General features: G+C 47.3%; 1 protein-coding gene across 1 annotated transcript in view; it reads right to left on the bottom strand.

The window, feature by feature from the left end:
- Positions 1-22,395, bottom strand: part of LOC139366506 (ephrin-B1-like) — a 133,278-nt gene that overhangs the window by 49,075 nt on the left and 61,808 nt on the right. Inside the window, exon 2 of the mRNA XM_071104044.1 lies at positions 16,484-16,761. Within this exon, the coding sequence (XP_070960145.1) occupies positions 16,484-16,761 (278 nt within the window). The remainder of the gene's footprint in view (positions 1-16,483; positions 16,762-22,395) is intronic.

The raw sequence follows: 22,395 nt of genomic DNA, 5'->3' as shown, positions 1-22,395 counted from the left end.
CGTTGTCTTGACTGTGTGCTTAGGGTCGTGGTCCTGTTGGAAGGTGAACCTTCGCCAAAGTCTGAGGTCCTGAGCACTCTGGAGCAGGTTTACATCAAGGATCTCTCTGTACTTTCCCCCGTTCATCTTTCCTTCAATCCTGACTAGTCTCCATTCTCTGCCATTGAAAAACATCCTCACAGCATGATGCTGCCACCACCATGCTACACCGTAGGGATGGTGCCTGATAGTCCTTTAGGTGCCTTTTGGCAAACTCCAGCTTCCGTCGGGCCACCCTACCATAAAGACCTGATTTGCGGAGTGCTGCAGAGATGGTTGTTTTATCTGGAAGATTCTCCCATCTTCACAGAGAAACTCTGGAGCTCTATCAGAGTGACCATCGGGTTCTTGGTCACCTCCATGACCAAGGCCCTTCTCCCCCGATTGCTCAGCTTGTCTGGGTGGCCAGCTCTAGGAAGAGTCTTGGTGGTTCCAAACATATTCCATTAAAGAATGATGGAGACCACTGTGTTCTTGGGGACCTTCAAATCTGCAGAATTTTTTTGGTTGCCTTACCCAGATTTGTGCTTCAGCACAAATATGTCTCAGAGCTCCTCTGACCTCATGGCTTGGATTTTGCTCTGACATGCACTGTCAACTGTGGGACCTTATATAGACAGGTGTGTGCCTTTCCAAATCATGTCCAATCAATTGAATTTACTACAGTTGGACTCCAATCAAGTTGTAGAAACAGCTCAAGGATGATCAATGCAAACAGGTTGCACCTGAGCTCAATTTCAAGGGTCTCATTGCAAAGGGTCTGAACACTTATGTAAATAAGGTATTTATGTTATGTCTAAAACCCTGTTTTGGCTTTGTCATTACCGGGTATTGTGTGTAGATTTGAGGGAAAAAATATATTTAATCAATTTTAGAGTAAGGCAGTAACGTAACAAAATGTGGAAAAAGTCAAGGGGTCTGAATAGTTTCAGAATGCACAGTATGTTGAAGAGAGGGTGGGCCTCAAGCTGCATCCCTGTCTCACCAAACAGACCTGTTGAAAGTTTTTTGCCAATTTTAACTGCACACTTGTTTGTGTACATGGATTTTATAATGCCGTATGTTTTTCCCCCAACACCACTTTCCATTAATTTGAAAAGCAGACCCTCTTGCCAAATTGAGTCAAAAGCTTTTTTTAAATCAACAAAGCATGAGAAGACTTTACCTTTGTTTTGTTTGTTTGTCAATTAGGATGTGCAGGGTGAATAATATCCAACCAAAAAAAACAGACTATAAGGGCACAAAGCGAGACCCAAATACAAGCAGAGTGGTCAGGCAGGTGGATTTGGCAGCAGGACAGGCAAGGGCCAAAAACCAGGAGGGCTAGGAACAAACAGAGCCTGTCGTACGGTAATTTGGTAAAAGGGTTGTTGGAGGGTTTGTATTTTGTCCTGTAGTTCATTCAATGTATTTGGAGAATCCAGTGTGTTCTGTTCATTTTTAATAGCTGATTCTAAGATTTGTAATTTATCATGTATCTGTTTATGCTGTTTTTTATTTGTTATAGAGCCAGAAAGACTGGAGAAGTGGTTTATCCATACATACCCATTTTGGATAGATAACTATTTGTGTTGTTGTTTGTTTAGTGTGCTCCAGTTTTCCCAGAAGTGGTTAGTCTATGGATTCTCCAATAACAATGAGCTGATTTCTGATGTGCTGTTCCTTCTTTTTCCGTTGTGTATTTCTGTATTGTTTTAGTGATTCACCATAGTGAAGGCTCAGGTTTTCTGGATCTCTACATCTTTTGTCACACCCTGATCTGTTTCACCTGTCTTTCTGATTGTCTCCACCCACCTCCAGGTGTCATCTGTTTTCCCCATTAGTCCTCTGTGTATTTATCCCTGTGTTTCCTGTCTCTCTGTGCCAGTTGTCTTGTTTTGCCAAGTCAACCAGCGGTTTTCCTAGCTCCTATTTTTCCCAGGCTCTGTTTTTTCCTAGCCCTCCTGGTTTTTGGCCCTTGCCTGTCTCGATGCCAAATCCACCTGCCTGACCACTCTGCCTGTCCTTATGCCAAATCCACCTGCCTGACCACTCTGCCTGTTCTGACCTCGAGCCTGCCTATCGCCTGCACTGTTTGGACTCTGACCTGGTTTATGAACTCTAGCCTGTCCTGACCTCGAGCCTGCCTATCGCCTGGTACTGTTTGGACTCTGACCTGGTTTATGAACTCTAGCCTGTCCTGACCTCGAGCCTGCCTATCGCCTGGTACTGTTTGGACTCTGACCTGGTTTATGAACTCTTGCCTGTCCTGACCTCGAGCCTGCCTATCGCCTGGTACTGTTTGGACTCTGACCTGGTTTATGAACTCTTGCCTGTCCTGACCTCGAGCCTGCCTATCGCCTGGTACTGTTTGGACTCTGACCTGGTTTATGAACTCTTGCCTGTCCTGACCTCGAGCCTGCCTATCGCCTGGTACTGTTTGGACTCTGACCTGGTTTATGAACTCTCGACTGTCCTGACCTGCTTTTTTCCTCCCCCTTTTGTTATAATAAATATCAGAGCTCAACCATCTGCCTCCTGTGTCTGCATTTGGGTCTCGCCTTGTGCCCTTATAGTTTTTGGTTGGATAGGTTTCTCAATTTCTTTCTTAGGTTTTTGCATTCTTCATCAAACCATTTGTCATTGTTTTTAATTTTCTTAAGTTGTCTGCTTGAAATATTTAGATTTGATAGGGAAGCTGAAAGGTCAAATATACTGTTTAGGTTTCTACTGCCAAAATAAACCTTTACTATTACAGTGAAATGTTTTATCCAGGAAGTTGTCTAAAGGGATTGAATTTCTTGTTGCCTAATTGTTTTTTGGTAGGTTTCTACAATATTTCTTAATATTGTGCAGTTCCTTTGGCTTTGATGCCTCATGATTGAATATTGCTCTGTTCAGGTAGACTGTGATTTTGTGATCTGATAGGGGTGTTAGTGGACTGACTGTGAACGCTCTAAGAGACTGGGTTGAGGTCAGTGATAAAGTAATCTACAGTACTACTGCCAAGGGATGAGCTGTAGGTGTACCTACCATAGGAGTCTCCTACAAGCCTACCATTGACTACCATGTACAGACCCAGCGTGCGACAGAGCTGTTGGAGTTGTGACCCGTTTTTGTTATTTTTTTCATATTTGTGTCTAGGGGACATAGTTGTGTCTAGGGGGCATAATTGTGAGGGAATACCCCTAACCTCCAGGTACAGTGCCTTGCAAAAGTATTCATCCCCCTTTGCATTTTTCCTATTTTGTTGAATTACAACCTGTAATTTAAATTTTATTTGGATTTCATGTAATGGACATACATAAAACAGTCCAAATTGTTGAAGTGAAATGAAAAAAATAACTTGTTTCAAAACATTCTAAAAAAAAAAAAATGGAAAAGTTGTGCATGCATACGTATTCACACCCTTTGCTATGAAGCCCATAAATAAGATCTGGTGCAATAAATTACCTTCAGAAATCACATAATTAGATCAATATAATCCACCTGTGTACAATATAAGGGTCACATAATCTGTCACATGATCTCAGTATATATACACCTGTTCTGAAAGGCCCCAGAGTCTGTAACACCGCTTAGCAAGGGGCACCACCAAGCAAGCGGCACCATGAAGACCAAGGAGCTCTCCAAACAGGTCAGGGACAAAGTTGTGGAGAAGTACAGATCAGGGTTGGGTTATATAAAAAATTAAAAAACTGAACATCTCAGAGAGCACCATTAAATCCATTGTTAAAAAATGGAAAGAATATGGAACCACAACAAACCTGACAAGAGAGGGCCACCCACCAAAACTCACAGACCAGGCAAGAAGGGCAATAATCAGAGAGGCAACAAAGAACAAAGAGACCAAAGATAACCCTGAAGGAGCTGCAAAGCTCCACAGCGGAGATTGGAGTATCTGTCCATAGGACCACTTTAAGCTGTACACTCCACAGAGCTGGGCTTTACGGAAAGCAAATTGAAAAAAATCCATTGCATTAAAATAAGCAAACACCAACATATGTACAGGGTATATGGTTCTACAATGAAGCATGGTGGTGGCAACATCATGCTGTGGGGATTTTTTTCATCGGCAGGGACTGGGAAACTGGTCAGAATTGAAGGAATGATGGATGGCGCTAAATACAGGGAAATTCTTGAGGGAAACCGGTTTCAGTCTTCCAGAGATTTGAGAATGGGATGGAGGTTCACCTTCCAGCAGGACAATGACACTAAGCATACTGCTAAAGCTACACTCAAGTGGTTTAAGGGAAAACATGTAAATGTCTTGGAATGGCCTAGTCAAAGCCCAAACCTCAATCCAATTGAGAATCTGTGGTATGACTTAAAGATTGCTCTACACCAGCGGAACCCATCCTACTTGAAGGAGCTGGAGAAGTTTTGCCTTGAAGAATGGGAAAAAATCCCAGTGGCTCGATGTGCCAAGCTTATAGAGACATACCCCAAGAGACTTGCAGCTGTAATTTCTGCAAAAGGTGGCTCTACAAAGTATTGACTTTGGGGGGTGAATAGTTATGCACGATCAAGTTATCCATTTTATTGTCTTATTTCTTGTTTTTTCACAATAAAAAAATATTTTGCATCTTCAAAGTAGTAGGCATGTTGTGCAAATCAAATGATACAAACCCCCCCAAAATCAATTTTAATTCCAGGTTGTAAGAAAACAAAATAGGAAAAATACTTTTGGGGGGTGAATACTTTTGCAAGGCACTGTAGGTGTTTGTCCAACTGTATGCTGAGAGGGTCAGGTTCTTGTCCAGTTCTGGCATTTAGATCACCACAGACTATGCCCCTGGGCCTGGAAATGGTTGATCTCCCACTCTAGGATAGAGAAGCTGTCATTATTAAAGTATGGGGATTCTATTGGGGGGCGGGGGGAATAGGTTGCACACATGACAAAATTAATTTCTAGCCAGATGTAAAATGTTCCTGTTTTGACTAATTTAATAGTGGGTTAGGTCTGCTCTATACAAAATTAGCATACCCCCCGAGTCTCTTTCCTGTTTCACACCTGGTAGTTTGGTGGATGGGACTACCAGCTCTATGTAACCTAGAGGTCAAACAGTGGGTCCATCTCCTCTATACCACCCACCTGGTAGCTAGGTGGATGGGACTACCAGCTCTCTGTAACCTAGAGGTCAAAGAGTTGGTCCATCTCCTCTATACCATGTTAGGATACTCCCTGATTCTCTTCCCTGTTTCACACCTGGTAGCTTGGTGGATGGGACTACCAGATCTCTGTAACCTAGAGGTCAACCAGTGGGTCCATCTCCTCTATACCACCCACCTGGTAGCTTGGTGGATGGAACTACCAGCTCTCTGTAACCTAGAGGTCAAACAGTGGGTCCGTCTCCTCTTTACCATGTTTCTTGTAGGATGACAATGTCTGTATTTCTAATTTATTTTAAGTCTTGGTTCCTGCTCTTTAGGCCAAAGGCAGATTACCTCAGACCTTGTATATTCCAGGACGTAATAGTAAAAGCTTTGTGTCTAGTGGTGTTTTCGTAGGTGTGAGCAGAGAATGTTGAGCATCTCATATATACCTCTTAGGTCACAGGATGGGGCTTGGGAAGGTGCATTAGTGGAGTTTGGGCCTGTTGCTCTGCTCACAGCCTGGGCATATGTATGGCTTCATGTTGAGGTCCTTGATGCAGGGGTGGGGGCATGGGGGAGGGAAGGGGCATAGGTCTGATACGGGGGGGGGGGCTATATAGGGGGTCGCCAGGGTTTGTTTGGGGGGGTCTCTGCTGGTTGGGGTGTGGCTGGTGATGCTGTGGTCTGGGTGTAGGTGTAGGTCCTCTTGGCATGGGTTCTCTCGGTGAAGGTCCTTCATGAGGGGTCTTGCAGGTTTGGGAGGGTGGCTCGCTGGTCTGGGCGAGGTTTCCGTTGCTCTGTTGCTCCTGTGCGAGGTGCTGGGGCTGCAGTTGAGGGTCACGTCCTTCAAAGTCCTGGAAAAAGTAAGGATGACTGCCTTGTAGAGTTGAACCTGGTCGTAAAGGCAGTTCAAGTCCAGTGTGGAGTGATGGACCACATAAGGTTTTGAGGCGCAGTCCCAGGAAATGCTTGCATTCACCCGCTGTATGGTGGCATGGTAAAAGTATTTTCGTGGTAGCAGGGTGGAGAAAGTAGAAAAAGCTCTCTCTCTCTCTCTGCATGCTGGGAATTGTATGAGTGAGAGTGTTGTGTAGAGTTAGATATCCTGTTTTTTCTTTCACGTTTACTTTTCTTGCCGGTATCCTTTTCTTTCTATGCATGATTAAGGTTGTCATTATTTTTATTTAGTTGTTGTGGTAGAATTAAGTATATTGTTTTTTACCCTGGCTTTAGCGGCGATGGCGACCCACATGGGGACGCCGTCCCTGTCACTTTGGCACGGCTTTGGGTGTGTTACTGAAGCTACTGTCACTGTGGAGGAGTTTCTGGTCGCCATAGGAGAGAATGTAGGCTATGAGAATGATGCTAATGCGTCACGGGTGAATAAAGAGGTGGTGTTTTTTCTTAAAGAAGAGTGTCTTGTTGATCGGATGGTTGATTATGGTGTACTTCTTAAAGAAGAGCACCTTGTTGATCGTATGGTTGAGCATTGTGTACTTCTTAAAGAAGAGTGTCTTGTTGATCGGATGGTTGAGCATGGTGTACTTCTTAAAGAAGAGTGTCTTGTAGATTGGGTGGTTGAGCATGGTGTATTTCTTAAAGAAGAGTGTCTTGTAGATCGGATGGTTGAGCATGGTGTACTTCTTAAAGAAGAGTGTCTTGTAGATCGGATGGTTGAGCATGGTGTACTTCTTAAAGAAGAGTGTCTTGTAGATCGGATGGTTGAGCATGGTGTACTTCTTAAAGAAGAGTGTCTTGTAGATCGGATGGTTGAGCATGGTGTACTTCTTAAAGAAGAGTGTCTTGTAGATCGGATGGTTGAGCATGGTGTACTTCTTAAAGGAATGTTTATTCAAGTTATGCCGCTTTTGTCTCCGTCAACAAGGGTAACAAGTGGTTTGGGAAGTTCGCCAGTTCAATTAAGATTGTCCCATTGAGTTCCAAACACCCGGCGTTGAAACAGGTAATGTCGTTTCGGCGACAGGTGTTTATGTTTTTGGACTCACCGGAACAGACTTTAGAGTTATCGTTTAAAGTCAAGTATGACAACAGACTGTATGTATATGGCTTATGCTAGTACGGATAGTCAACTGTGTTTTGAGTGTGGGGATGTTGGCCATAAGTGATATGCTTGCCCGAAAAGGGAGAAGGCGGAGGGAGGGGCGCAGGTGGTCCTCATAATGACTGGGCCCACTGATGTAGGGAGAAGTGGGCTGAGACTGGTTGAGCCACTAGCACCTGTTGCTGAAGAACAAGTTGTCCATGTTGAGGGTACTGAGTTGCAGCTTGTACCAGAGGGGAACATAACGTCTGTTATGCAGAAAAATATTGTTGTAGGAGGTAAGGACAGACCTGTTGCCAGTACGAGTTGCCAGTACGAGTGCTGGGGTACAGGAGGGGGTTCGTGTGGAGATAGGCTCCCAGGTAGTGGAGGAGATGCCCACTACGAGTAATGGGGTACAGGAGGGGGTTCAGGTGGGGCTAGTCTCCCAGTTAGTGGAGGAGATACCTGGTACGAGTGATGGGGTGCAAGTGGGGAGTGTTGAGAAGGATGTGGTAGCGGAGAGTCAGTGGTCTGTGGGCTCAGTTGAGGAGGATCAGGATATGGATATCTCTCCTGATACGATAGCAGCTGATGAAGACTCAATTTACAGTCTAGAGGAGGTAAATGGGTTCTTGGATCAGACTTTTGGGAAATCTGTCAAATTGTCAGATTATTTTGATGTTGATAAGTTTGTGAGGTCAGCTGTGATGTTACAGAAGACGGTGGGGTTAGACCAGCTGAGTGAGAAGAAGCGTTTTCGCTTGAGGAAATCTGCTACAGCTGTCACTGCAGCAAAAGGTGGTGGGAAACGTGGTCAGGTTAATAAGAGAAAAATAAAACAATGATGATGATCATGCCTCATAGGGTGGGTGTTTTTGTATTTTTAGATTTTTGTCTGGTTTCTCTGTGGTGTCTTCTGCATTTATTTTCTCTATGGAGGTACTAAGGGTAAGTTATCTCAATATGAATGGGGGAAGGGACAGGAATAAGAGGGCTTGGGTATTAGAAGTAATAAAACAGAAAAGGCTTAATGTAGTTTTCCTACAGGAGACACATAGTGATGAGGCTAATGAGGTTGACTGGGGTATGTGGTGGGAGGGGCAGCATGTACTCAGTCATGGTACTAATTTCAGTGCTGGAGTGGTAATTTCGTTTTCCTCAGGTTTAGGGGTGACTGTGGTATCTACAACAGAGATTGTCAAGGGTCGGGTTTTATTGGTCAAGGTGGATGTTATGGTTTTTTTGTTTGTTGTTTTGAATGTTTATGCTCCTAATGAGGGTACAGAGCGTATTGCAGTTTTTGATCAAATAAAGGAAACCTTAAGACAGTGTGATCAAGAGGGGTGTATGGTTTTAGGGGGTGACTGGAACTGTACAGTGGATTTTACTGTTTACTGCACCGCTGAAGAACCTCATCTGCGGTCAGCCACTTGCCTGTCTGGTCTATTAACTGAGTTTGAGCTTTCTGATGTGTGGAGAGTAAGGAATGCAAAAGTTAGGCAGTACACATGGCTAAAAATTAATGAAGGTGGTGTCAGTGCAGACACGTTGTATGTATCTGATCACTACTGTAGTAGGGTTGGAAGGTTAGACAGGTTGTATCTATCTGATCACTACTGTAGTAGGGTTGGAAGGTTAGACAGGTTGTATGTATCTGATCACTACTGTAGTAGGGTTGGAAGGTTAGACAGGTTGTATGTATCTGATCACTACTGTAGTAGGGTTGGAAGGTTAGACAGGTTGTATGTATCTGATCACTACTGTAGTAGGGTTGGAAGGTTAGACAGGTTGTATCTATCTGATCACTACTGTAGTAGGGTTGGAAGGTTAGACAGGTTGTATGTATCTGATCACTACTGTAGTAGGGTTGGAAGGTTAGACAGGTTGTATCTATCTGATCACTACTGTAGTAGGGTTGGAAGGTTAGACAGGTTGTATGTATCTGATCACTACTGTAGTAGGGTTGGAAGGTTAGACAGGTTGTATGTATTTGATCACTACTGTAGTAGGGTTGGAAGGTTAGACAGGTTGTATGTATCTGATCACTACTGTAGTAGGGTTGGAAGGTTAGACAGGTTGTATGTATCTGAGCACTACTGTAGTAGGGTTGGAAGGTGTGATATTACTCCTGTGGGTTTCTCTGATCACCATATTGTCACTTGTCCACGAAGGTTATCACCTCATTGGTATTTTAATGTTAATTTGTTACATGATGTTATGTTTTGTGAAAGGTTTTTGTTGTTTTGGGAAAAATGGAGGGTTATAAAAGGGAATTTTGAGACAATGGTGGGAGGTTGGGAAGGCCCAAATACGAGTATTTTGTCAACAGTATACTTCTCTGTCTAGTATTGAAGTTAAAGAGACTATCAGGGCCCTCGAACAGGACATCAAGTCTATTGAATTGAAGCTGCTCACTCAGAATGACACCGTACTAGTTATGAACTTACAGGACAAGAGACATGAACTGAGGTCGTTTCTACATACAGAGTGAAGGGTGCCTTGATTAGGTCTCGTTTTGCTACCCTCAAGGATATGGATGCTCCTAGTGCTTCTTTTTTACCTAGGGCAGTCGACATTGCAACGCAAACAGATGGTCTGCCTTTGTCTCCCTGATGGGAAGGAGAGGGCCTCCTCAGCTAGAGTCATTTGGGAAAAGAGTGAATCGCTGTGGGCAGGTCAGCTTCAGATAGGGTCAACTCCACGGTTACCAGGGGGGCTTCAGTGGGGCAGAGATGGGATGAAGACTGAGGTTTTTCTAGGCTCCCATGTATTTCAGAAAAAGAACTGGGAGGGTGTAGTGGAGAAAGTGTGTGCCAGACTGTCAAGGTGTAAATGGCTGCTACCCCAGCTGTCTTATAGGTTGAAGTGTACTGGTAGCCAATAATCTTGCTGCCTCTACCCTGTGACATAGACTAGTGATTTTACAGCCACCGGGGGGGTCTGATACAAGAGCTTCAGGGGACCCTTGTCAATTTATTTTGGTCTGGATAACATTGGATTAAAGCTGCAGCCCTGTACCTGCCACTGCATGAGGGTGGGCAAGGCCTGGTGGACATTTCTTCCAGGATCAAGGCTTTCCGGCTTCAAGCAGCCCAGAGACTGTTGTACAGTGACATTTCTAGCAGCCCAGAAACTGTTGTACAGTGACGGTTCTAGCAGCCCAGAGACTGTTGTACAGTGACGGTTCTAGCAGCCCAGAGACTGTTGTACAGTGACGGTTCTAGCAGCCCAGAGACTGTTGTACAGTGACGGTTCTAGCAGCCCAGAGATTGTTGTACAGTGACGGTTCTAGCTGGGTCGACAACAGCCTATACAATGATGAGGAGAGCGGGAGGGGGGTGATTTGTCTGGACTGACTCCGTTTTATGAGTCTGTTATGCAGGCTTGGAGAGTCCTTGTCAAGTCCCGTAAGGCCGGCATGCCACCAGGGATGCAGCTTTTAGCAGAGCCTCTTTTTTACAACACTGCCATCCAGTCCCATGTTCTGGGTTCAGCCAGCCTACGTTCATTCCTGTTAGGTGTGGAGTGTACTAAGCTGGGTCATCTGATGCGGAGTAGGAGCAGATTGTTGGAGGAGCTGGGAGAAAGAGCAGGGATCTGATCATCTCGCCTACTGAGGAAGGTCGTAGATGAGGTCTGTGACTCCTTGCTAGTACTTCATCTGCAGTATGTGACTGACACTTCCAATCTGATCGGTGGAAGGAGGGTCTGGATTATGTTTTCCCTGCACTGATTGTTAGTGCTGCGGTGGGGGCTTCGAGTAGGATGAGGGGATGCTGCTTTCCTTCGATACCCCGGAGCTGGTGGAGTTCAAGGAGGTGGGAACGAAGGCCATGTACAAAATCTGTGTAAAACTGTCCTCTGCCTCTTCTTTGGAAGGGGTAAAATCAATGAGGTGGGCAGGTGTGTTGGGTCCAGGTGCCTCCCCAAAAGGCTGTTGGAGGTCTTTATATAGACTGCCAATTGATAAGAGGACAGCTGACCTCCAATGGAGGATAATACATGGAGCCATAGCCACCAATATGTATCTGGTACACCTGGATCCGATAGTTGAGGAAGGGTGTCCATTCTGTGCTGATTCTTTGTTTTTACAACGTTCCAGGTTGGTCGGGATGATTGACCTGATCACTAATTGGTTCTCAGCTCTGGGAGAGGTTTTCTCTTCATATTTGGGCTAAAGTACAGGTTTAGTCAAAGGGGTGTAGTTACTTTGCTTAATTTTGTGTCAGGGGCAGCCAAATTAGCAATATGGACGACCCAAAAGAACAGTATTTGGGGACAGGGGTCTGTGGATGTGGTGGGAATGCTGGAGGGAATGTTGGCAGCGAGACTGAGGGTTGAGTTTGCATATTACAAACTGGTTAACAATATTTTCAGAGGTTGTTATGTTTAGTTATTTGGTGTTGTGTTTTTAATTGATGTGTAACTATGGTTTTATATGAGTGTTTATAGTGTTGTGGGCTCCCAGACCCAATAAAGATGATTTAAATCTCTCTCTCTCAGCGAGAGGGCAGAGATGGAGGGCAGAGATGGAGGGATGGTGGGATGGGGGCAGAGATGGAGGAATGGAGGGCAGAGATGGCGGGATGGAGGGCAGAGATGGCGGGATGGAGGGCAGAGATGGCGGGATGGAGGGCAGAGATGGCGGAATGGAGGGCAGAGATGGCGGGATGGAGGGCAGAGATGGCGGGATGGAGGGCAGAGATGGCGGGATGGAGGGCAGAGATGGCGAGATGGAGGGCAGAGATGGCGGGATGGAGGGCAGAGATGGCGGGATGGAGGGCAGAGATGGAGGGCAGAGATGGCGGGATGGAGGGCAGAGATGGCAGGATGGAGGGCAGAGATGGCGGGATGGAGGGCAGAGATGGCGGGATGGAGGGCAGAGATGGAGGGATGGAGGGCAGAGATGGAGGGATGGAGGGCAGAGATGGGGGGATGGAGGGCAGAGATGGTGGGATGGAGGGCAGAGATGGGGGGATGGAGGGCAGAGATGGAGGGATGGAGGGCAGAGATGGAGGGATGGAGGGCAGAGATGGAGGGATGGAGGGCAGAGATGGGGGGATGGAGGGCAGAGATGGTGGGATGGAGGGCAGAGATGGTGGGATGGAGGGCAGAGATAGGGGGATGGAGGGCAGAGATGGAGGGCAGAGATGGAGGGATGGAGGGCAGAGATGGGGGGATGGAGGGCAGAGATGGAGGGATTAGTGTTGTCACGAAAGCATAATTTTGACCGATACGATACCTGGTTTAGTATTGCAATACTCAATACCATCATGATACTCAATACCATCACGATACTCAATACCATTATGATACTCAATACCATCATGATACTCAATACCAAAATGATAACAAAACGATACCATGGCAAAAAAGGTGTCATTAATTAATAATGTATTTGAATGGTAAATATCTATTGATAAACTGGGTGAATCAAGATGTAACCTGTATTCACAATACAGCTGAACACTTAGGAGTGTGTGGATGCACTGAGCTATACAGCTTGTTTTGCCTGATTTCATGGGTCTACAGATGAAAAACGATTTGTTTCCCTTCTATTTGGGACTTATTTTATTGTCCTGATCAACAACATTTGCATAGAATAAGCTTCTCTTCTTTTACAAAAGTGTGCACTGTCTTTTTAAGACGTCATTCACACACACAGTACAAGGCCAAGTGATGCTGTGGGCAGAGGAGAGGCCAGGTACATTGGAGAGGCCAGGTGCAGCGGAGAGGCCAGGTACAGTGGAGAGACCAGGTGCAGCGGAGAGGCCAGGTGCAGCGAAGAGGCCAGGTGCAGCAGAGAGGCCAGGTGCAGCAGAGAGGCCAGGTGATTGGCAGAGAGGCCCAGGTGATTGGCAGAGGAGACGCCAGCTGATGGGCAGACGAGAGGCCAGGTGATGGGCAGAGGAGAGTCCGGGTACATTGGAGAGGCCAGGTGCAGCGGAGAGGCCAGGTGCAGCAGAGAGGCCAGGTGCAGCAGAGAGGCCAGGTGATTGGCAGAGAGGCCCAGGTGATTGGCAGAGGAGAGGCCAGCTGATGGGCAGAGGAGAGGCCAGGTGCAGTGGAGAGACCAGGTGCAGTGGAGAGACCAGGTGCAGTGGAGAGGCCAGGTACAGAGGAGAGGCCAGGTGCAGTGGAGAGGCCAGGTGTAGTGGAGAGGCCAGGTGCAGTGGAGAGGCCAGGTGCAGCGGAGAGGCCAGGTGCAGCAGAGAGGCCAGGTGCAGCAGAGAGGCCAGGTGATTGGCAGAGAGGCCCAGGTGATTGGCAGAGGAGAGGCCAGCTGATGGGCAGAGGAGAGGCCAGGTGCAGTGGAGAGACCAGGTGCAGTGGAGAGACCAGGTGCAGTGGAGAGGCCAGGTACAGAGGAGAGGCCAGGTGCAGTGGAGAGGCCAGGTGCAGTGGAGAGGCCAGGTGCAGTGGAGAGGCTAGGTGCAGTGGAGAGGCTAGGTGCAGTGGAGAGGCCAGGTGCAGTGGAGAGGCCAGGTGCAGTGGAGAGGCCAGGTGCAGTGGAGAGGCCAGATGATAGGCAGGGGAGTGGCCAGGTGCAGCAGAGAGGCCAGGTGATAGGCAGGGGAGTGGCCAGGTGCAGCAGAGAGGCCAGGTGATAGGCAGGGGAGTGGCCAGGTGCAGCAGAGAGGCCAGGTGGTAGGCAGGGGAGAGGCCAGATGATAGGCAGGGGAGAGGCCAGGTAATAGGCAGGGGAGAGGCCAAGTGCAGCAGAGAGGCCATGTGATAGGCAGGGGAGAGGCCAGGTGCAGCAGAGAGGCCAGGTGGTAGGCAGGGGAGAGGCCAGGTGGAAGACAGGGGACAGGCCAGGTGGAAGACAGGGGAGAGGCCAGGTGGAAGGCAGGGGAGAGGCCAGGTGGCAGGCATGGGAGAGGCCATGTGATAGGCAGGAGAGAGGCCAGGTGATAGGCAGGGTAGAGACCAGGTGCAGCAGAGAGGCCAGGTAGCAGGCAGGGTAGAGGCCAGGTAATAGGCAGAGGAGAGGCCAGGTAATAGGCAGAGGAGAGGCCAGGTAATAGGCAGAGGAGAGGCCAGATGCAGCAGAGAGGCCACGTATTTTTGACTAAATGAATGATGTGGTTCACCATTGTAGTAGTTGGGAATCAAAATAATAATTTGTGAATCACAAACAATAAAAGTAAACAACTGAGCTGTAGCCTTCCTTTCAAATTGTGTCGCTGCAAAACTCCTTTTGTAGATCCTTTAAGTTGATTTGGACATTCAATAAATGGGACATTGCAACTCAATAGATGCTAGTCAGCCTCAAGTAAACACTTCTAAATGTAAGATATATAGCCTTTCAGCTCTATAAAATCTGTGATGCTGAAACAGTCATGTTCAATGTTTTCCCCCCAAAACCTTCCCAGTTAAATGTTGACTGCAAAACAAGCCTTCCTGGCAGAATGATGTCATGATGATTTGTACCAATCAGGTGACGTGTGTTTATCATACTCTGCCATCACATGTAAAGTTCAGAAACTTGACAGAAACACAGCTAATCGAACAAAAATGTACTGTGACTAAAACTCTATAACACCTGACACCAATATAGTGGATTAGAGGGTTTACCCTGACTGGGACTCAAAGCCTGGTCCCTGTGACTGTCATTCCTAAACCATTATACACTCACAGTTCTCGCTATATGAGCCATGATACGATTCCTACCAAGTGGGTTAACCCTGTTGGCACGATGCATACAATGTTTCCATTTCACGCTAGTGACCCGGTTTTACTTCCTTGTCCTGGCGTTTTCTACATTGGTGTCAGAAGTGGGAATACCAAAAGGCTAAAATCTCTTGGGGGAGGTCAAAGGTTAAGGTTAAGGCTAAGGTCAAAGATTGTTTAGTATTATTACAAGGTGTACTACTTTTATGTATTTTTAAATTATGATTATAAAAAATGTTGCTTGCTTACATCAGTTAATAAGTTAATAAATGTGTATGGCCTTGGCGACAACACAATTATCCTTCCTACCTAGACTAGTCTACAACACCACAATGAAATGAATATTGCCGTTTTCATAAAAACGCTAGGCTGTAAACTGCAGTGAAAATGTCATTTGAATATTGGCGCAAAAATCCCTGTTATTTGAATGTTTCATTCCATTCACATCATTTGAATCAGTTGTGGGTCTACTCGACAGATCATAAGGTCTAGAAAGGCACAGTACAGGACCGTCTGATGCATCATTCTCCCAAGTCGTCCTATACAGTGTGTCCATAAGCCTCTGCTCCCAGAAGGCCCAGTTATTCAGGAAAGCTTAGAGCGCGTTGTTCCTCTTTTCTGATCCTCACCTCTAACCTAACGCTTCAATATTTAGCCGAAATATTTGGCATTTAACTTTTAAAATGTGTGACCTTTTCAATGTGTGGCATAAACAACCAGTCACAATGTTTTAATGTGATTAGGCTACTTCAATTCCCCTACCTGTGAGATGTAAACCTCCCTGCAGCTCACTCCACCCATCCCCTGATGATACCAGAGAGACTACGGGATCCTAAACTGTCTCCCCAAACTCCCAGTGACCTCTGCTACCAGGAAACCCATGGGTTGGTAGGGAGGTTGCTAGGGGGCAGGTCAGAGCCTCCTCAGTCTCTCTCCAAGTGGACAAGAGGGATGGAATGTGTGGACAGATAAACCATGTCCATCCCATCCACTGGGAATAAATGTCCCTATTGTGTGTAACTCTGTGTGAGGGAGCTTTATTCCTCTGACTGGGAAAGGTGTCAATATCCACATTTATAAACGCAGGGTTGCTACAGTTATTGTTATTTCTGTTGGTAAATATTCTTTTTGAGGGAATTTTATGAGGGGGGAGGGTGTGCAATATTATGAAGATATATATTTTTTTATGACACCTTAAGTTAGACCAGTCTCCTGCTCTTGGCTCTTGTTGACTGTCCTCATCTCTCTACGTTGGGTCAGTTATCAGCTCAGACAAACTAAACTGTCTTTATATAACAGATTTACTCGGGCTCCACTTTACACCACAACCATCACCGGGGACAAATAAATAGGTTAGGAAACACCCCTCCCTGGGCCCACTCACCCGGCTTAATCAAGCTTCATCAAGCGTGATGAAACATAACCTATTTTATGCATTGTGGAGGGTCAGCACTCTTTCATTATTTACAGTCAATAAGAGTGGAACAAACGTTTTAGCTGCTAGCACATCGTCAGTCTGGGTTCGGAGGTCAGTGGTTTCAACAACATATACAACTGCAACTACAAACCTTATTCTGCACTCATGTGTGATGATATAAACTGTTAGAAGACAATTCAAAAAAACTTGATTCAGATTGATCCAGTACTCACATGTGATGTAGTAATTCATATTCTTCTTAAACTCCAGGCCCATATAGTTGGGACTAAACTCCTGGAACTTGATGGTGAACTTGATGTCCTTCTCTGGCTTGTTACAGTTGACCAGTACGTTGGGATCCATGACCGTGCTGCACCCCTCCGCCTGCTCCCTCCTGACCAGGTACAGCTTATAGAACTCATAGTCTCGTCCTGGCTCAGCCTTGGGGCAGATAATGTCCAGCTTGTCCCCGATATCTGGGTAGATGACCACCCCTCTACCTGACAGGAACCTGAGGGGAGGAGAAGAGTACATGGTCTGGACTGATGTAGACTGCCTTCAGAGAACATGGTCTGGACTGATGTAGACTGCCTTCAGAGTACATGGTCTGGACTGATGTAGACTGCCTTCAGAGAACATGGTCTGGACTGATGTTGACTAACTCCAAAATGGCACCCTATTCACTATATTAGTAAGTACAGTGCATTCGAAAAGTATTCAGACCCCTTGACTTTTTCCACATTTTGTTACGTTACAGCCTTATTCTAAAGTGTATTAAATAGTTTTTTGTATTCATTAAACTACACTCAATACCCCATAATGACAGCAAAACAGGTTTTTAGATTTTTTTGCAAATTTATAAAAAAAATGTAACTGAAATATCACGTTTACAGAAGCATTCAGACCTTTTACTCAGTACTTTGTTGAAGCACCTTTGGCAGCGATTACAGCCTCGAGTCTTCTTGGGTATGACGCTACAAGCACGGCACACCTGTACTTGGGGAGTTTCACCCATTCTTCTCTGCAGATCATCTCAAGTTCTGTCAGGTTGGATGGGGAGCGTTGCTGCACAGCTATTTCAGGTCTCTCCAGAGATGTTCGATGGGGTTCTGGCTGAGTCACTCAAAAACATTCAGAGACTTGTCCCGAAGCCATTCCTGCATTGTCTTGGCTGTGTGCTTAGGATCATTGTCCTGATAGAAGGTGAACCTTCACCCCAGTCTGAGGTCCTGAGCGCCCTGGAGCAGGTTTTCATCAAGGATCTCTCTGTACGTTGCTCCGTTCCTTCAATCCTGACTCCCAGTCCCTGCCGTTGAAAAACATCCCCAGAGCATGATGCTGCCACCACCATGCTTCACCGTTGGGATTGTATTGGCAAGGTGATGAGTGGTGCCTGGCTTCCTCCAGACGTGACGCTTGGCATTCAGGTCAAAGAAACAATCTTGTTTCTCATGGTCTGAGGCCTTTAGGTGCCTTTTGGCAAACTCTAAGAGAGCTGTCGTGTGCCTTTTACTGAGGGGTGGCTTCTGTCTGGCCACTCTACCATTAAGGCCTGATTGGTGGATTGCTGCAGAGATGGTTGTCCTTCTGGAAGGTTCTCCCATCTTCACAGTGGAACTCTGGAGCTCTGTCAGAGTGACCATCGGGTTCTTTTTCACCTCCCTGACCAAGGCCCTTCTCTCCCGACTGCTCAGTTTGGCCGGGCGGCCAGCTCTAGGAAAAGTGTTGGGGGTTCCAAACTTCTTCAATTTAAGAATGAAGGAGGACACTGTGTTCTTGGGGACTTTCAATGCTGCAGAAATGCTTTGGTATCCTTCTATAGATCTGTGCCTCGATACAATCCTGTCTTGGAGCTCTACGTACAGTTCCTTCGACCTCATGGCTTGGTTTTTGCTCTGACATGTACTGTCAACTGTGGGACCTTATATAGACAGGTGTGTGCCTTTCCAAATCATGTCCAATCAATTGAATTTAACACAGGTGGACTCCCATCAAGTTGTAGAAGCATCTCAAGGATGATCAATAGATGCACCTGAGCTCAATTTTGAGTCTCATAGCAAAGGGTTGGAATACTTATGTAAGTAAGATATTTAAGTTTTTTATTTTTAATAAATTTGCACAAAAAAAATTATACTTTTCACTTGTCATTATGGGGTATTGTGTGTAGATTGAGGAGGGGAAAAATAAACCAATACATTTTAGAATAAGGCTGTAACGTAACAAAATGTGGAAAAAGTGAAGGGGTCTGAATACTTTCCGAATGAACTGCAAGGAAGCCCTGGAAAAGCAAGCCTTTTCGGGGCCAGAACGACCCATAGGTATCTGGTCAAAAGTAATGCCCTACATAGGGAATAGGAACACAGTCACAGTCAGGACCCTCACTGTGGGTTTGAGTTCATTCCTTTTGTTTCAGTGGGTAGATTCCACAGACCTCTAAAACGATCAACTGTTTTCTCATGATAATGCCAGTATTCTGGGGGGGAACAGCCTTAAACAGTATAGCAAGCATTGAAACCAGAGAGGAGATTTTAATGTCAAAATATTTAAAGCACAATGTGTAATGTTATCAGCCTGACCCCTGATCCAGTTCCTGTGATAGAGAGTAAAGAGCTGAGAGTGCGGTCTGCTCGGGAAAGACAGGCAGACAGACAGGAAGATGGACAGGAAGACAGGCAGACAGACAGGAAGACAGGCAGACAGACAGGCGGAACCATTGTTCTGGACTCTAGTTTAAAATGTCAACAGGGTTCAGTACTCGCTACTGTCCCAGTTAACCAGCCAATTAACCCAGATAGCCTTATGCACCACTGCGTGTGTGTGTGGTCACGGGCAGTACCGGGAATATCAACAGATGAGATCTGACCATGGCAACAGATTTGGGGGAGGATTTAGAGGAGCGACAAACGCTTGTTTTTCTCACTGATCCCTTATGGTTTAGCAGGACATCAGGGATACAGGAAGGCTTTCTCTCTCCCCCCTCTCTCTCTCCCCTCCCTCTCTCTCTCTCCCCCACCCTTTCTCTCCACTCCCACCCTCTATCTCTCTGTCTCACCCCTCTCCCCCCCCCCTCTCTCTCTCTCTCTCTTTCACTCACCTGGCACCCTCTCCCTCTCTGTCCACTCTCTCTCTCTCTCTCTGTCCACCGTCCTCTTTCGTCTCTCCCCCCACCCTCTCTCTCTCCCCTCACCAACCTCTCTCCCCCCACCATCTCTCTCTCTCTGTCCAACCTCTCTCTCTGTCCACCCTCTCTCTCTGTCCACCCTCTCTCTCTCTCCCCTCCCAAGCTCTCTCTCCCCTCCCAACCTCTCTCCCCCCACCATCTCTCTCTCTCTGTCCACCCTCTCTCTATCTGTCCACCCTCTCTCTCTGTCCACCCTCTCTCTGTCCACCCTCTCTCTCTCTGTCCACCCTCTCTCTCTCTGTCCACCCTCTCTCTCCCTGTCCACCCTCTCTCCCTGTCCACCCTCTCTCTCTCTCCACCCTCTCTCTCTCTGTCCACCCTCTATCTCTCTGTCCACCCTCTCCCTCTGTCCACCCTCTCTCTCTCTGTCCACCCTCTCGCTCTGTCCACCCTCTCGCTCTCTCCACCCTCTCTCTCTCTCTGTCCACCCTCTCTCTCTCTGTCCACCCTCTCTCTCTGTCCACCCTCTCTCTCTGTCCACCCTCTCTCTCTCTGTCCACCCTCTCTCTCTGTCCACCCTCTCCCTCTGTCCACCCTCTCTCTCTGTCCACCCTCTCTCTCTCTGTCCACCCTCTCTCTCTCTGTCCACCCTCTCTCTCTCTCTCTCTGTCCACCCTCTCTCTCTGTCCACCCTCTCTCTCTCTGTCCACCCTCTCTCTCTCTGTCCACCCTCTCTCTCTCTGTCCACCCTCTCTCTCTGTCCACCCTCTCTCTCTGTCCACCCTCTCTCGCTCTGTCCACCCTCTCTCTCTCTGTCCACCCTCTCTCTCCCCTCCCAACTTCTCTCCCCCCACCATCTCTCTCTCTCTGTCCACCCTCTCTCTCTCTGTCCACCCTCTCTCTCTGTCCACCCTCTCTCTCTGTCCACCCTCTCTCTCTCTGTCCACCCTATCTCTCTCTGTCCACCCTCTCTCTCTCTGTCCACCCTCTCTCTCTCTGTCCACCCTCTCTCTCTCTGTCCACCCTCTCTCTCTGTCCACCCTCTCTCTCTGTCCACCCTCTCTCTCTCTGTCCACCCTCTATCTCTCTGTCCACCCTCTCCCTCTGTCCACCCTCTCTCTCTCTGTCCACCCTCTCTCTCTGTCCACCCTCTCTCTCTGTCCACCCTCTCTCGCTCTGTCCACCCTCTCTCGCTCTGTCCACCCTCTCTCTCTCTGTCCACCCTCTCTCTCTCTGTCCACCCTCTCTCTCTGTCCACCCTCTCTCTCTCTGTCCACCCTCTCTCTCTCTGTCCACCCTCTCCCTCTGTCCACCCTCTCTCTCTGTCCACCCTCTCTCTCTCTGTCCACCCTCTCTCTCTCTGTCCACCCTCTCTCTCTGTCCACCCTCTCTCTCTCTGTCCACCCTCTCTCTCTCTCTCTGTCCACCCTCCCTCTCTCTCTCTGTCCACCCTCTCTCTCTGTCCACCCTCTCTCTCTCTGTCCACCCTCTCTCTCTCTGTCCACCCTCTCTCTCTCTGTCCACCCTCTCTCTCTCTGTCCACCCTCTCTCTCTCTGTCCACCCTCTCTCTCTCTGTCCACCCTCTCTCTCTCTGTCCACCGTCTCTCTCTGTCCACCCTCACTCTCTGTCCACCCTCTCTCTCTGTCCACCCTCTCTCTCTGTCCACCCTCTCTCGCTCTGTCCACCCTCTCTCTCTCTGTCCACCCTCTCTCTCTCTGTCCACCCTCTCCCTCTGTCCACCCTCTCTCTCTCTGTCCACCCTCTCTCTCTGTCCACCCTCTCTCTCTGTCCACCCTCTCTCTCTGTCCACCCTCTCTCTCTGTCCACCCTCTCTCTCTCTCTGTCCACCCTCTCTCTCTATGTCCACCCTCTCTCTCTCTGACCACCCTCTATCTCTCTGTCCACCCTCTCTCTCTCTGTCCACCCTCTCTCTCTCTGTCCACCCTCTCCCTCTGTCCACCCTCTCTCTCTGTCCACCCTCTCTCTCTGTCCACCCTCTCTCTCTGTCCACCCTCTCTCTCTGTCCACCCTCTCTCTCTCTGTCCACCCTCTCTATCTCTGTCCACCCTCTCTATCTCTGTCCACCCTCTCTCTCTGTCCACCCTCTCTCTCTCTGTCCACCCTCTCTCTCTCTGTCCACCCTCTCTCTCTGTCCACCCTCTCTCTCTGTCCACCCTCTCTCTCTCTGCCCACCGTCCTCTTTCCTCTCTCCCCCCACCCTTTCTCCCTCCCCTCCAAACCTCTCCCCCCACCCTCTCGCTTTCTCCCCCCTCTCTCTCCCTCCCACCCTCTCTCTCTCCCCTCCCACCCTCTCTCCCCCCACCACCATCTCTCTCTCTCAGAGTTTGGACTCCCGGCCACCTTATCTACATCTATCATCACTCAGCTCATTAGACTGCTAAACGACTCCCTGTCAGAGAGAGAAACAGAGAGAGAGAGATGAGAGAGATTCCCAGCCTTCATTCCTATTCAATTTGGATAGAGGCATTACCAGATGTCTCCATGTACTAGGAGTGGGAGGAATAAAGGAGGAATAGAAAGGATCAATGCTAAATGAGATGTTAAAATGACAGGAAATGAACTCTGTGTTAATGTAATGAGATGTTATAATGACAGGAAATGAACTCTGTGTTAATGTGATGAGATGTTATAATGATTAGAATGGACTCCGTGTTAATGTAATGAGATGTTATAATGATTAGAATGGACTCTGTGTTAATATGATGAGATGATATAATGATTAGAATGGACTCTGTGTTAATGTGATGAGATTATATAATGATTAGAATGGACTCTGTGTTAATGTGATGAGATTATATAATGACAGGAAATGAACTCTGTGTTAATGTAATGAGATGTAATAATGACAGGAAATGAACTCTGTGTTAATGTGATGAGATGATATAATGATCAGAATGGACTCTGTGTTAATATGATGAGATGATAGAGTATGCCGATTGGAAGGAGGGATCAGAGAAGGGATTGGGCTGGTACACACGCATGAACACACACAAACACAGAC

This window comes from Oncorhynchus clarkii, chromosome 14 (assembly GCF_045791955.1).
Source record: "Oncorhynchus clarkii lewisi isolate Uvic-CL-2024 chromosome 14, UVic_Ocla_1.0, whole genome shotgun sequence".
Classification (NCBI taxonomy): domain Eukaryota; kingdom Metazoa; phylum Chordata; class Actinopteri; order Salmoniformes; family Salmonidae; genus Oncorhynchus; species Oncorhynchus clarkii.
This window is presented reverse-complemented; position numbering and strand designations above follow the sequence as displayed.